Source organism: Nomascus leucogenys, chromosome 8, assembly GCF_006542625.1.
Source record: "Nomascus leucogenys isolate Asia chromosome 8, Asia_NLE_v1, whole genome shotgun sequence".
Classification (NCBI taxonomy): domain Eukaryota; kingdom Metazoa; phylum Chordata; class Mammalia; order Primates; family Hylobatidae; genus Nomascus; species Nomascus leucogenys.
Window position 1 is genome coordinate 113197179 of NC_044388.1, and position 13357 is coordinate 113210535.

The 13357-nt window shown below is 62.0% G+C and overlaps 1 protein-coding gene across 15 annotated transcripts in view; it reads right to left on the reverse strand.

Annotated features, from left to right (window-relative positions):
- Positions 1-13357, reverse strand: part of EXD3 (exonuclease 3'-5' domain containing 3) — a 110446-nt gene that overhangs the window by 69324 nt on the left and 27765 nt on the right. For 14 of the 15 annotated variants that reach the window (XM_030818298.1, XM_030818291.1, XM_030818292.1 and 11 more), the window contains exon 2: positions 11491-11592. In XM_030818298.1, coding sequence (XP_030674158.1) covers positions 11491-11545 — 55 coding nt within the window. In that variant the 5' untranslated portion in view covers positions 11546-11592. Of the gene's footprint in view, positions 1-11490; positions 11593-13357 lie in introns of those variants that run through there. The other variant, XM_030818299.1, reaches the window with a different exon arrangement.

Below are 13357 nucleotides of genomic sequence, written 5' to 3' on the forward strand. Positions count from 1 at the left end.
AGCAGCTGGATTCTGCCACACACGCCAGAGGAGCGTGTGTGACGGGGGTCACCCCGGAGAGCCAGGCTGACTTAACACGAGAGCCCAAGGGTGTGATTCAGCCCAGGACCGGAACGGAGGAGAGAACCACGCGGCTCTTTTGGTAGACACAGAGCAAGTGTTCTAAAATTCAGTTCAGCTCACAATTTAAGAAATAACTCGCCTGGGACGGGCAGGGAGCGCCCTGAACTGGGTAAAAGCCATGGGCGAGTGTGAGGCGTGGCGCTCAGGGCAGTGCGTGAGGACACCACAGCCCGGCCTGGAGCCATCCCACGCAGGTGGCATCCAATGCGGAAGGAAAAACAGAAACGTCAGGACCCGCCAACAATGTGATTGATTACGCAGAAAGCCACAAAGGATCAAAACTACGCCGTTAGAATTAACCAATGGGTTCGGCATCAATGCTCAGCACAAGCCAAAATGAGAAAATCAGCAACAAACAGAAATGGCCATTTCAAAAATCACAACAGCATCAGCAAGTCAGATTCCCCGGGAGAAATGTAACAAAAGCAGCTTATGCAAAACGAAACCCGGCCGGCTGCCATCTCAGCACTGTGGGAGGCCGAGGCAGGTGGATCATTTGAGGTCAGGAGTTCGAGACCAGCTTGGCCAACATGGTGAGACACTATCTCTACTAAAAATACAAAAACTAGCTGGGTGTGGTGGCGGGTACCTGTAATCCCAGCTACTCAGGAGGCTGAGGCAGGAGAACAGCATGAACCCAGGAGGCAGAGGTTGCAGTGAGCCGAGATCGTGCCACTGCACTCCAGCCTGGGCAAAAGAGCGAGACTCCGTCTCAAAAAAAAAACAAAACCATAAAACATCGTGGGGCGCTCAGGCTCCACCACTGCGGCTCTGCAGCCACCTGGGCCTGAGTGGCGCGGGCCAGCGTTCCTGTCTGCACTCAGAACCGTCCCACCATCGCGCACAGTGTGCCGCACACGGAGGCTGAGAACACTCAAATGTCCACTGTAGGAGGATGGAGCAAATGGATCAGCCCCGGGATGATGCCCAGGTAGGGAGGATGTACCCCACCACGTGGCCATGGCAGGCAGTGTGACTGGCCCCGCGTTCTGGGTGCTGCATGCTGGGCACGGCTGGCGATGGGGCCGGGCGGGGCTCGCAATGGAGTTGGGCGGGGCTGGGCGGGGCTCGCAATGGAGCTGGGCGGGGCCAGGCGGGGCTGGGCAGAGCGTGCTGTGGTGTGTTCACGATCACGTGCCGAGCCGCATCGTGTGCTCTGCATTCCTTCCTACACGTGGGTTGCACTTCACAATAAACAAAACAGACTTTTATTTTGTTATTTAATTTAGTATTTTATTTAGAGACGGAGTCTCACTGTCACCCAGGCTGGAGTGCAGTGCTGCGATCTCGGCTCACTGCAACCTCCACCTCTCAGGTTCAAGTGATTCTCGTGCCTCAGCCTCCCGAGTAGCTGAGATTACAGGCGCTCACCACTACGCCTGGCTAATTTTTGTATTTTTAGTAGAGAGGGGTTTTCACCATGTTGGCCAGGCTGGTCTTGAACTCCTGAGCTCAATTGGTCCGTCCACCTCAGCCTCCCAAAGTGCTGGGATGACAGGCGTGAGCCACTGCGCCCAGCCCAGATTTTCTTTTAAAGCAGAGTTTCAGATGTGTGAGATGAGAAAGTTGTGCAGGTGGACAGTGGTGGTGGCTGTGCAGCCACGTGAGTGCACTTAATGCCACTGAGTGTACACGGGAAAGTGGTTAAAATGGTAAATTTCGTGTAATGGATATTTCACATATTTTTAAAAGCAGGCTGAAGCTGGGCAAGGTGGCTCACACTTGTAATCCCAGCACTTTGGGAGGCTGAGGTGGGTGGGTCACTTGAGCCCTGGAGTTTGAGACCAGCCTGGGCAAGATAGCAAGACCCCATCTCTACCAAAATAAATAAATAAAATTAGCTGGGCATGGTGGCGCCTGAGGTCCCAGCCACTTGGGAGGCTGGGGTGGGAGCATGGCTGGAGCCTGGGAAGTTGAGGCCGTAGTGAGCCCTGATTGTGCCACTGCCCTCCAGCCTGGGGGACAGAGTGAGAACCTGTCAATCAATCCATCCATCAATAAGCAGGGTGTCCTTATTATTCTTTCTAAGTTTTACCAAATCGAGATCCACCTTTCCAGGTGGGAAGATGGTGATGCCGGCCCTCCCACTCCCCAGTCAGTGTCGCTGGTCTTCGCCCTGCTCAGGTCCTGCTGGTTCTGCCCTCCAGGTGGGCAGGGCCTGCCCCCTCCCACCTCCCACAGACCTGGGCCACTCCAGCTTCCCAGGGGACTCCCTGCCTTGACACTGTGCCCTCAGACAACACCCAGCCCCGCAGCACGGCACAGCCCTAGCATCCTACAGAAATATGGGGTGGGCCAGGCCACTTCTCTGTGGACTCCACCGTGGCCCCCCAGCCTGGAGAGTCAAAGCCAGGGTCCCCCACATCCTCCCAGCCTCCACCCTCCATGGGACCTGGACCCGAGGCTGCTTCTTGGGCACCCAGCAGCCTGCCCGGAAGCCCCCTCAGCACCCCTGCTCCCTGCTGGCCCCCTCAGCACCCCTGCTCCCTGCTGGCCCCCTCAGCACCCCTGCTCCCTGCTGGCCCCTCAGCACCCCTGCTCCCTGCTGGCCCCCTCAGCACCCCTGCTCCCTGCTGGCCCCCTCAGCACCCCTGCTCCCTGCCTGGCCCCCGGCCCTTACTCCCTGCCTGGCCCCCGGCCCCTGCCCTTCTGCCTCTGTCGCTTCACTGTGGCCTCAACGCTGAACCCCAGGGCAGTGACTGCCTGGGTCTCCTTCCAGGCCATGGCCAGTGCACGATGGACACCCCACGGTGCCCACCCCAGCCATTCCAGGGCCAGCCGTGCACACATGGTGCTCACAGCCCACGTGACTGGGGAGCCCCGGGGAGCCCTGAGTCTCTCAAGCCAGAGCTGGAGGGACCCGTGGCAGGCGTGGCGGGACAAGTCTCTGCCGTGCCGGGCTCGGACACGGCCACGCTGACACTCATCTCACACAATTGCTGGCTTCCTGTTCGTACAAAAGAAGAAAAACAGGATGTCCAGGGGCGGCTTCTGTCTGAACGAAGAAGACAAGCGAGCTCTGTGAGCCCCAGGGCTCAGCAGTGAGAGGACAGGGTGCCTGGGAGGGCCCTGGGGGACACACCCCGCTCAGCACACAGCACCCCATGCACCCCAACTCAGGGAGACCACGCAGGGGCACGGGGTCCGAGAAGGGCGGGTGGGGCTTGGAGCTGACACCGAAGGACCTCCCAGACCCACCCTCCGGCCCAGAAGCCCCGGCCAGCCCTCCCTGAGGTCACCTCCTCCTGCAGCAGCTTCTGGGGCCTTTGGTCCCCAGCGTGGAGGTTCGGCCGGAGCTCCGTGGGTGGCCTTGGCCCCAGCTCCGTGGGTGGCCTCGGCCCCCACCTCCACATCCAGGCCCAAGTTCACTGAATTCGCCAAGTTCATCAGCGCCGCACCAATGCCTGCAGACAGGCAGGTCTAGGACGCTGAGACAGATGGCCCTGGCCAGGAGGCTGACCCCTGACCCCGAACCCCGCTCCTCGGAACCGTGTGGGTGGGGGCAGAGCGGGGTAGCTGTGTATTAGGACACCTAAAAGAAACTCAAGCTCAAGAATAAAAGTCCCACAGTCCCCTGAATGTGGATTCACATCCAAGAGCTGGGCTACTTCTCCCTGGGGGGCTGAATCATGGTCCTTACCCAGCACCAGTGCCCGGTGCCTGCACTGGCTTCCCCCCCAGCCACCCTCCCCAAAACGTGGGGTCGGCCTGAGGGTGTCCAGGCAGAGGCGGCCAGGACGGTTCCACCATCTGTCCCCAGGACGGTTCCCCAACTGACACCCCCGCGCCAGCCGACGGGAGGACAGGTGGTTGCAGGGATGCAGGATGGGCAGAACACAGGGACGCCACCCGGCTAACGGGGTTGCCTTCGCCTTGAGACACAGACACGCTTGGGAAACTGTGGGCTGTGGAGTGGACGGCGCCGAAGGCTCTGTTATTCTCGACACTCTACCATAAAGAGGGGGTAAGAAACATAGGGGGCTTTTTATCCACAGGGTTGGGGGCACAGAAGCCCCAGGAACTGAGGCCGATCCCAGCAGCGGACGCTGGGCAGGGGACACCAGGCAGCGGATGCTGGGCAGTGGATGCCAGCAGTGGATGTTGGGCAGTGGATGCTGGCAGGGCAGGGGACACCAGGCAGTGGATGCTGGGCAGTGGATGCTGGCAGGGGACACCCGGCCTCAGGGCAGGAAGTCTGTGACACGGTTTTCACAAGCCCCCGAGTGGGTCTCCCCTACAGCCGGCTCTCCTCTCGGGGCCTGGGTCACAAAGCTCACGGCCCGTCTCCAAGGCCGTCCCACACCTGCCAGCAGCATCAGACCCCGCGGCACTGAGAGTAGAAGAGCCCGGCCGCCCAGACCACACCCCACGCGCTGTGGTGACCTGAATGCCCACGGGTCCGGGCACCTGCTATCAGCGCAGCGCCCTGCCTGGGTCAGCCCTCTGACCGCCCACGGACAGCAGAAAGGGCCAGCCCACGGCCTCAGCTCCCCTCAGAGACCCCATGGCACCTCCCACAGGCATGTCCTGAGAGGCCGCACCCACCCACCACACACTGGGGCCTCCGTCCCTTTGCCGTGAGTCTGTGTCCTGGTGGCGTTCTGGCCTCCGGGGACAGCTGAGACGGGGCCACCCCCTCCAGCCCAACCATCTCTGGTCTCGGATTCCACCCACATCTGCCTGTGCTCAGCTGCAGCAGGGCGGGGGACATGATAAGGACGGAGGCGGCAACAAGACCCCAAGCCCGGCAGGCAGCATGTGCCCTCCACCTCGGCTCACCGCAGAGGACCACCGGCGTCTGCAGAGTGAGGTGAAGGGGGTCCCGGAGGTCCAGCATCTGGCACGGGGCCCCTTGCTCTGTCTGTCAACACAGTGGCCCACAACCCCAGCACAGCACCGTCTCTCATCCGTCATGGGTCCCCTCACCCTCAGTCCTACTCACTTGCCTCATCCATGAAGCCAGGGCCTTGGAGACAGAACCTGACCCGGCCTGAGCCCAAGCTGCCTCTGCTGGGAAGGCAGGATGAGGGGGAGAGCCCACCGTTCGCTGCTGTGGACCCCACAGGGAGGCAGAGAGGGAAAGGGCGGTACCAGCCCAGGGGGCACGAGGCAGATGCCACTTAGAGACAGTGAGGACATTGAGGTGCTGGGATGCTCGGAGTGAGAGGGACAGAGAGGGGACAGTGAGGCCGGCAGGGAGCTGGGACGCTGGGAACCAGGTGGATGCATGCAGAGAGGGACAGAGAGATCCCCAAATTTCATTCTGCAACCGCAGGTCAGAAAATCTGCTGAAGAAAAGATCCTACCTACAACAGAAATCTTGGAAGATGAAATGCCTGTTTTTAAAAAGTAACAGACCCGGCATGGTGGCTCACACCTGTAATCCCAGCACTCTGGGAGGCCGAGGCGGGCAGATCACCTGAGGTCAGGAGTTCGAGACCAGCCTGGCCAACATGGCGAAACCCCGTCTCGCCAAAATCACCCAAATACAAAAATTACCCAAGTGTGGTGGTGGGTGCCTGTAATCCCAGCTACTTAGGAGGCTGAGGCAGGAGAATCACTTGAACCCGGGAGGCGGAGGTTGCAGCGAGCCGAGGTTGCGCCACTGCACTCCAGCCTGGGTGACAGAGCGAGACTCTGTCAAAAAATAAAAAAATAAAAAAAAAAGGCCGGGCGCAGTGGCTCACACCTGTAATCCCAGCACTTTGGGAGGCCGAGGCAGGCGGATCATGAGGTCAGGAGGTCGAGACCATCCTGGCTAACACGGTGAAACCCCATCTCTACTAAAAAAACACAAAAAATGAGCCGGGCGTGGTGGCGGGCGTCTGTGGTCCCAGCTACTTGGGAGGCTGAGGCAGGAGAATGGCGTGAACCTGGGAGGCGGAGGTTGCAGTGAGCCAAGATCGTGCCACTGCACTCCAGCCTGGGCAACAGAGCAAGACTCCGTCGCAAAAAAAAAAAAAAAAAATTAGATAAATAAAAATTACACAAATAAATAAAAACTAAAAAGATAACAGTATGTTCTGGGTGGTTTTACATAAATTAACTCCTTCAATATTCACACAGAAATGAGGCCCAGTATTGGTGTCAGGATCATCATTCAGATGAGAAAACAGAGAGGTTAGGTAGCGTGGCCCGGTCACACAGTGAGGAAGGTGAGCCCTCTCTGCTGGCAGGTGTGGGAGGGCGTTTTCACGGTTTTATGAGGCCAGCTGTGACTTCCCTCCTGTCTCCCTCACGTCACCCTCATGTCACAGCCTGAGGTTTGGCTCCGCAGCCTTGGAGGCAGAGAAAGCGCCACCCCCACTGCCAGCTGGGCCTGGGCAGGCGCCGGGCCAGGCCAGCTCAGCCTCCTTCAGTGGAGCCGAGGAGAGAAAGGCCCGGGGGGCCTCCTGGCCAGGTCAAGGCCAGTGGACGCTGAGGGCAGGGGGCGAGGACACAGTGAGGGTGGCCCAGAGGCTGCCAAAAAGTGCCTGTGACCTCGTCGTGGGACTGGGACAAGCCCGTCCCCAGGGTCCTGGAGGCGGATCTGGTGCCCACACCTCTGGGGCACCCATGGTGGGGTGGAGGTGGCCTGCTCGGCATGGAGAGGGGCAGGGCGGCCTCGGCAGCTTCTCCTTCCCCCGCTCCCAGCAGGGCCTTGGCTGCTGCCCTTCCTCAAGTGTCCCCACGTCCACCCACAGCCACAGCCCACCAGTGAGGCCGCTGAGAGGGAGGCGTCTCCAGGAACCTGCGCATTCACTGTGCATTACGAGAGCCGCATGTGCTCATCATGGAGCTTCGTAGGCAAAGTGGCCTCTCCTGCGGGCCCTGCCCTGTTCACTGCCGTGTCCACGCTGGGTGGGTGCTGAGGAGCCCGTCTGGAGTGTGGACGCTGGATGTGAGGCTGGCCATGTCCCCAGCCCCAGGCACCTCAGCAGGCCCAAGCTGTAGGGCAGGGGCCTCCTCCGGGAAGCCAGGGCAGCCTCAGCCTTGGAGGCTCCCATTGTCTGGAGCCCAGCAAGACGGGGAGGAGCGGCGGATGTGGACGGAAAGGGGACCCAGACCAGCAGGCTTCCTGGAGCTGCTGCATCTGCCAGAGGGCCGGCCTCCCCGCCACACCCCACCGCCCGCCGGCCCTGGTGCTTCCTGGAGCTGCTGCATCTGCCAGACGGCCGGCCTCCCCGCCCCACCCCACCGCCCACAGGCCCTGGTGCCGAGCCGCAGTTCACTGCCGTCTGTGGGACCCTGAATTTCCCAAGGAAGGCTCAAGCGCCGCCTGGAAACCCCGAATCAGGTGGACGTGGGCAACGTGGCCTTTCTGACCTCAACTGCGCCTGATCGTGCAAAAGCTGAAGGTTTTTATTTTTCTTGAGATGGAATCTCGCTCTGTCCCCCAGGCTGGAGTGCAATGACACGACCTCGGCTCACTGGAACCTCCGCCTCCTGGGTTCAAGCAGTTCTCCTGCCTCAGCCTCCCAAGTAGCTGGGACTACAGGCGCCCGCCACCATGTCCAGCTAATTTTTGTATTTTTAGTAGAGATGGAGTTTCACCATGTTGGCCAGGATGGTCTCGATCTTCTGACCTCGTGATACTCCCGCCTCGGCCTCCCACAGTACTGGGATTACAGGCGTGAGCCACCGCGCCTGGCCAAGGCTGAAGTTTTAGGAGGAAAGGAATCTGTGAGCGCAGTGGACGTTCGGATGGAGAATGTTTCCTGGCCTCGGGGGAGGGAGAGGGGAACAGGAGCTCAGCCCCCTTCTCCTGCCCCCTGACGATGCCTCCTGACCCGGTGTGGGAGAGCCTCTGTACAACAGGCCAGAGGTGGCCACGTGGACTCTCCCCCCATGACCTGGACCAGGCACTCTACCTAAAAGGACAAACCCAGGCCTGGCTGTCAGGGGCAGCGTCCCAGGGGCCACAGACACGGATGTCCTGCTCGGTGACCAGGGTGGCACGGACAGGTGTCCAGGCAGCGAGGCGGGGCCAGCACAGGGGCCAGGACACCTCCCGGGAAGAAGCTGACCCAGAGCCTGAGTAGGGGAGCCCGCTGGGAGGGTTGAGCTGGGGCCTCTTGTGGGGCTGGCCTTGTTGACAGAGCTAGACACTAACCACGTAAGGGCAGATGCCTAAAGCAGCACAGGAAGGATGGGGGGATGTGGCCATTCCAGGAGGCGCCAGACTGTTCCAGGGGGCACTGTGTCTGTCCCAGGGAGCACCAGGCTGTTCCGGGGGGCCTTGTCTGCTCCAGAGGGCGCCGAGGCTGTTCCGGGGGCTCTGTGTCTGTTCTGGGGGGGCCGTGTCTGTTCCAGGGAGCACCAGGCTGTTCCAGGGGAGGCCATGTCTGTTCTGGGGTGCCGAGGCTGTTCCGGGGGGCGCCGAGGCTGTTCCAGGGGACATCGAGGCTGTTCCAGGGAGTGCCATGTCTGTTCTGGGGGCGCTGGGGCTGTTCCGGGGGGCGCCATGTCCGTTCCAGGGGGTGCCTAGGCTGTTCCAGGGGGTGCCGAGGCTGTTCCAGGGGTGCCGAGGCTGTTCCAGGGGGTGCCAAGGCTGTTCCGGGGAGTGCCATGTCTGTTCCAGGGAGTGCCATGTCTGTCTGTTCCAGGGAGTGCCATGTCTGTTCCAGGGGGCGCCGAGGCTGTTCCGGGGGCGCCAAGGCTATTCCAGGGAGTGCCATGTCTGTTCCAGGGGGTGCCGAGGCTGTTCCGGGGAGTGCCATGTCTGTTCCAGGGGGTGCCGAGGCTGTTCCGGGGAGCGCCATGTCTGTTCCAGGGGGTGCCGAGGCTGTTCCAGGGAGCGCCATGTCTGTTCCAGGAGACGCCGAGGCTGTTCCGGGGAGCGCCATGTCTGTTCCAGGGGGCGCCAAGGCTGTTCCGGGGAGTGCCATGTCTGTTCCGGGCACGCGGAGGCTGTTCCGGGGAGTGCCATGTCTGTTCCAGGGGGTGCCGAGGCTGTTCCGGGGAGCGCCATGTCTGTTCCAGGGGGTGCCGAGGCTGTTCCGGGGAGTGCCATGTCTGTTCCAGGGGGTGCCGAGGCTGTTCCGGGGAGCGCCATGTCTGTTCCGGGCACGCGGAGGCTGTTCCGGGGAGTGCCATGTCTGTTCCAGGGGGTGCCGAGGCTGTTCCGGGGAGTGCCATGTCTGTTCCAGGGGGTGCCGAGGCTGTTCCGGGGAGTGCCATGTCTGTTCCAGGAGACGCCGAGGCTGTTCCAGGAGACGCCGAGGCTGTTCCAGGGAGCGCCATGTCTGTTCCAGGAGACGCCGAGGCTGTTCCAGGAGACGCCGAGGCTGTTCCGGGGAGCGCCAAGGCTGTTCCGGGGAGTGCCATGTCTGTTCCAGGAGACGCCGAGGCTGTTCCGGGGAGTGCCATGTCTGTTCCGGGGGGTGCCGAGGCTGTTCCGGGGAGTGCCATGTCTGTTCCAGGGGGTGCTGAGGCTGTTCCGGGGAGCGCCATGTCTGTTCCAGGGGGTGCCGAGGCTGTTCCGGGGAGCGCCATGTCTGTTCCGGGGGGCGCCAAGGCTGTTCCGGGGAGTGCCATGTCTGTTCCGGGCACGCAGAGGCTGTTCCGGGGAGCGCCATGTCTGTTCCAGGGGGTGCCGAGGCTGTTCCGGGGAGCGCCATGTCTGTTCCAGGGGGTGCCGAGGCTGTTCCGGGGCCCTGCTAGCTGGGGTGCTGCACTTTGAAGACATCCCACTCTGCTTAGGTGGAGAAAAGGCTGTAGAAGCCCGTGGGTGCCTGTGCAGGGAGAGTCAGCTCTGTGCTGAGGCGAAGCCAGGGTCCCATGCGCTCCCCGGCCCCGAGGGCGGTCTCTCCAGGGGAGGTAACGGCCTCATCCCACACAGGGGCAGGGCCGGGGCCCGCAGATGGCCTCAGAGGAGGCGGTGGATGAAAGGAAGGGTGAGGGGGTCTGGGCCCATCCCTAGAGGGACAGGTGTGTGGTCAGGGCACCACAGGACAGCCAGGGTTGTGCCTGCTGAGGGGGCCACATCCACACCAACCCCCGCCCAGCTCAGAGGCGGCCCCTCCCCGAGCACGCGGTGACCTGGCTACATCAGGGAAGGCGACATGCCCGGAGGTGCCCCCACAGCCCTCAGCACCCACTGGGACACAGAAGAGGAGGGCAGAGAGGAAGCCCCTGGAGGGGTCCAAGGCCCAAGGAGGCAGCTGCGTGGGATAGGGAAACTGAGGCAGAGAGCCTGGGCCGCTGCCACGTGGGAGCGGGGCTTTCACCGGGGAGAGGCCATGGCCGTGCCCCATGGAGGGGCTGCCAGGCAGGGCATGTGCAGGGTGGGCCTGGGCAGAGGCCAGGGGGCGGTGAGTGAAAAGGCAGTAAACCCACAACAAACTGGGGGTCTGCAGCCCAGGGCGAGGCGGCCGGGCCAGGGCCTTACAGCTCTCACTGCTGTTTACAAGGACTGCAGGGTGAAGGACATGAAGGGGCCCCGGCCCCCACTTCCCACCCTCTGCCCACAAAGCCACGGCCCTGGACAGCTCCCATTGGGGCCGAGCCCCTTCCAGGAGGCTTCCTGCCCCGGCCCGTCCTCGGCACAGACAGCAGCTGAGGCTTGGGCTGACCCCTGTGGCACTAGGCAGCTCCACTCCTTCCCAGCCTCCGCTTCCCCAACCCCGGCCTCCCAGCCTCTGCTTCCCTAACCCCGGCCTCCCAGCCTCCGCTTCCCTAACCCCGGCCCTGTCTTCAACTTGCAGGGTCTTGATCTGTAGGAACAGGAGGGAGGGAGGCTGCACCTCCCCTCGGGCTGTTTATCCTCAGCACTGAATCTGCCAGGGCAGCTGAGCGGGGATGCAGCCTCCCCGGCTTTGCCCACAGGGGAAGGCGCCTCTCATTTCTCTTTTTTAACCTGAAAAAGCTGCTGAGAGGGCAGATGTTCTTAACTCCAAGGGATGAAAAATGCCTCAGTTTAAAAAACTAGGAACCCCAAAGGCCACCATGGAACTGCCCGAGACCCAAGAGGCTGTGGGTTCCCTGAGCCCCAGGAGGCGGCGCTGAGCCCCCAAGGGGATTTCGGGCCCTCCGCCTGGCACCCCGAGGGACAGAGGGGACCAGAGCTCCCGCCTCCGCGGTCAGCCCTGAGCGGCTGTGCTGTCCCTGCCACCTCCCCCGGATCCTGTCACAGGCCCGGCACCAGGCCACGCATGCTGGGGCCCAAGGAGGCGGCCTGTCCCGACCCCCGAGGACAGCAAGGCCACACTGGGGCCTCTGGACTCACAGGGTCCCAAGCCATGGACACTGTAGAGAGGCCGGCAGCTAGGGGCCAGCAGCCTGGCCCTCGTCACCGAGTATAGAGTGGACGCCACCACCCCCCATGCACCCCCACGCACCTCCCCCCACAGCCCCAGGGAGACTCGGCACCATCAGCCTCAGACTCACCCGTGCGGCGGCGCTCGCCAGCGGCAGGGTCACCAGTGGGGTCTCCTAGGTCCATCCTCAGGGCTGGGCCGAGGACGCTGGCAGGCGGCTAGGAACGAGGATCTGCAGAAACAGACGATCAGGTGGGGTCCCTGAATGAAGAGCCCACTGCAACAGGCAGCCGCGCGGAGCCCACGCCCGTAGCCCCTGGAGGTGGTGGAGGGACCCGGTGCCTGGGGGGGCCCAAGTGGGACCCCAGTCGCTGAGCATAGCTGGCAGCTCCACACTCCTCTCCCAGCTGGGGTGACGGCTGCCAAGTTTGGACCCTGCATTCCAGTTCCCTGCCAAACCGTCCCAGCTTTCAGCAGGGAGGGCAGGGGGTGGGAGGGGCCCGGGGGGGGGCACAGTAGACAGACCCTCGTGGGCGTGCAGAGGGGCCTGTTCTTGAGGACAGCGTGACCCCCCTTGCCATGTCCCCCTCAGGCTGTGTGTCCTGCCCCTGAGGGAGCCACATGGGACAGAGGTGCTGTCCTCCAGAGGGCAAGGGCGTGGGCAGGACCAGGGACCTCGGAGAGACGCCCTCAAGGCTGACCCAGCACGTGGCTCTGTTAGAATCCAGGCGGCCACTGACAGCTCTCATCCCAGGCAGACCCCAGCCTCCCTCAGAGTGCTTTTTTTTCTTTTTTTTCTTTTTCTTTCTTTTTTGTGGAGACAGAGTCTCTCTGTGATGCCCAGGTTGGAGTGCAGTGGGGCGATCTCAGCTCACTGCAACCTCTGCCTCTCGGGTTCAAGCAATTCCCCTGTCTCAGCCTCCCTAGGAGCTGGGATTACAGGTACTCACCATCATGCCTGGCTAATTTTTGTATTTTTAGTGGAGACGAGGTTTCACCATGTTGGTCAGGCTGGTCTCGAACTCCTGACCTCAGGTGATCTGCCTGCCTCAGCCTCCCAAAGTGCTGGGACTACAGGCGTGAGCCACCGCTCCTGGCCCCTGGGAGTGTTTTTGATGCAAAACCCTCATCTACACTTACGAGGGTTACCCTTCTCCTTCAATCTGCTTACACAAGGCTGCATAAAAAGACTTTCTTTGAGTGCATAGCTTTAGTTTGAATCACACACAGCAGTTACACAAAGCTCAGCATCTGAACCCCGAATCCTAACACAGGCATGCAGGAGAGAGCTGTGCTGCCCTCCCCCAGGCAGCCCTCACAGCAGCCATTCCCGGGGAGACGGACCTGTGTGTTTCTCAGCCACACGCGGCCCCAGGCGGCCATTCCCGGGGAGACGGACCTGTGTGTTTCTCAGCCACACGCAGCACAGTCACTTCTTGGCCTTCAGTTTTACACGTTACCGACAGCTCCGCCCAGACAGGGTAAGAATCTGTCTTACCTGCCGGCCAACACACACCCCTAAACACACAACAACACAACCTCCTAAAAAAGGTTACGTGGACATCATCTGTGGACTCAGGACTGACAGAGGCCGTTCCCAGCGGTGTCACGTGGAGGTTAGGATGCCTTTTCCTTTCTCACGTGGGCTGCTCCAGACTCCTGCTCCGCCATGGGGAGGGACTGCGTCTCTCCCACTGCAAACGATGTAAAACTGGATGATATATCTTAGGAAACCAGTTTCTGGGCAACAGGCAGTGTGAGGCCGCATTTCCTGGCAGCAGCCAGTGCCCCAGGCAGCCCCAGGACAGCTGCTCCCCACGCTGGAGCCCGGGCTGGGTACAGTGTCCCACCATGCCGAGGGGGCTGCTGGGGAACGCACACCTGCAGGAGGGGCTGCTGGGGCAGCGCGTGTGTGGGCAGGAGGACCCCCGAGCCTCCCAGGACCCGTGGCCCCAGGGCTGAGAATACAGTGGAGATACTGGAGGCCACACAGCGCC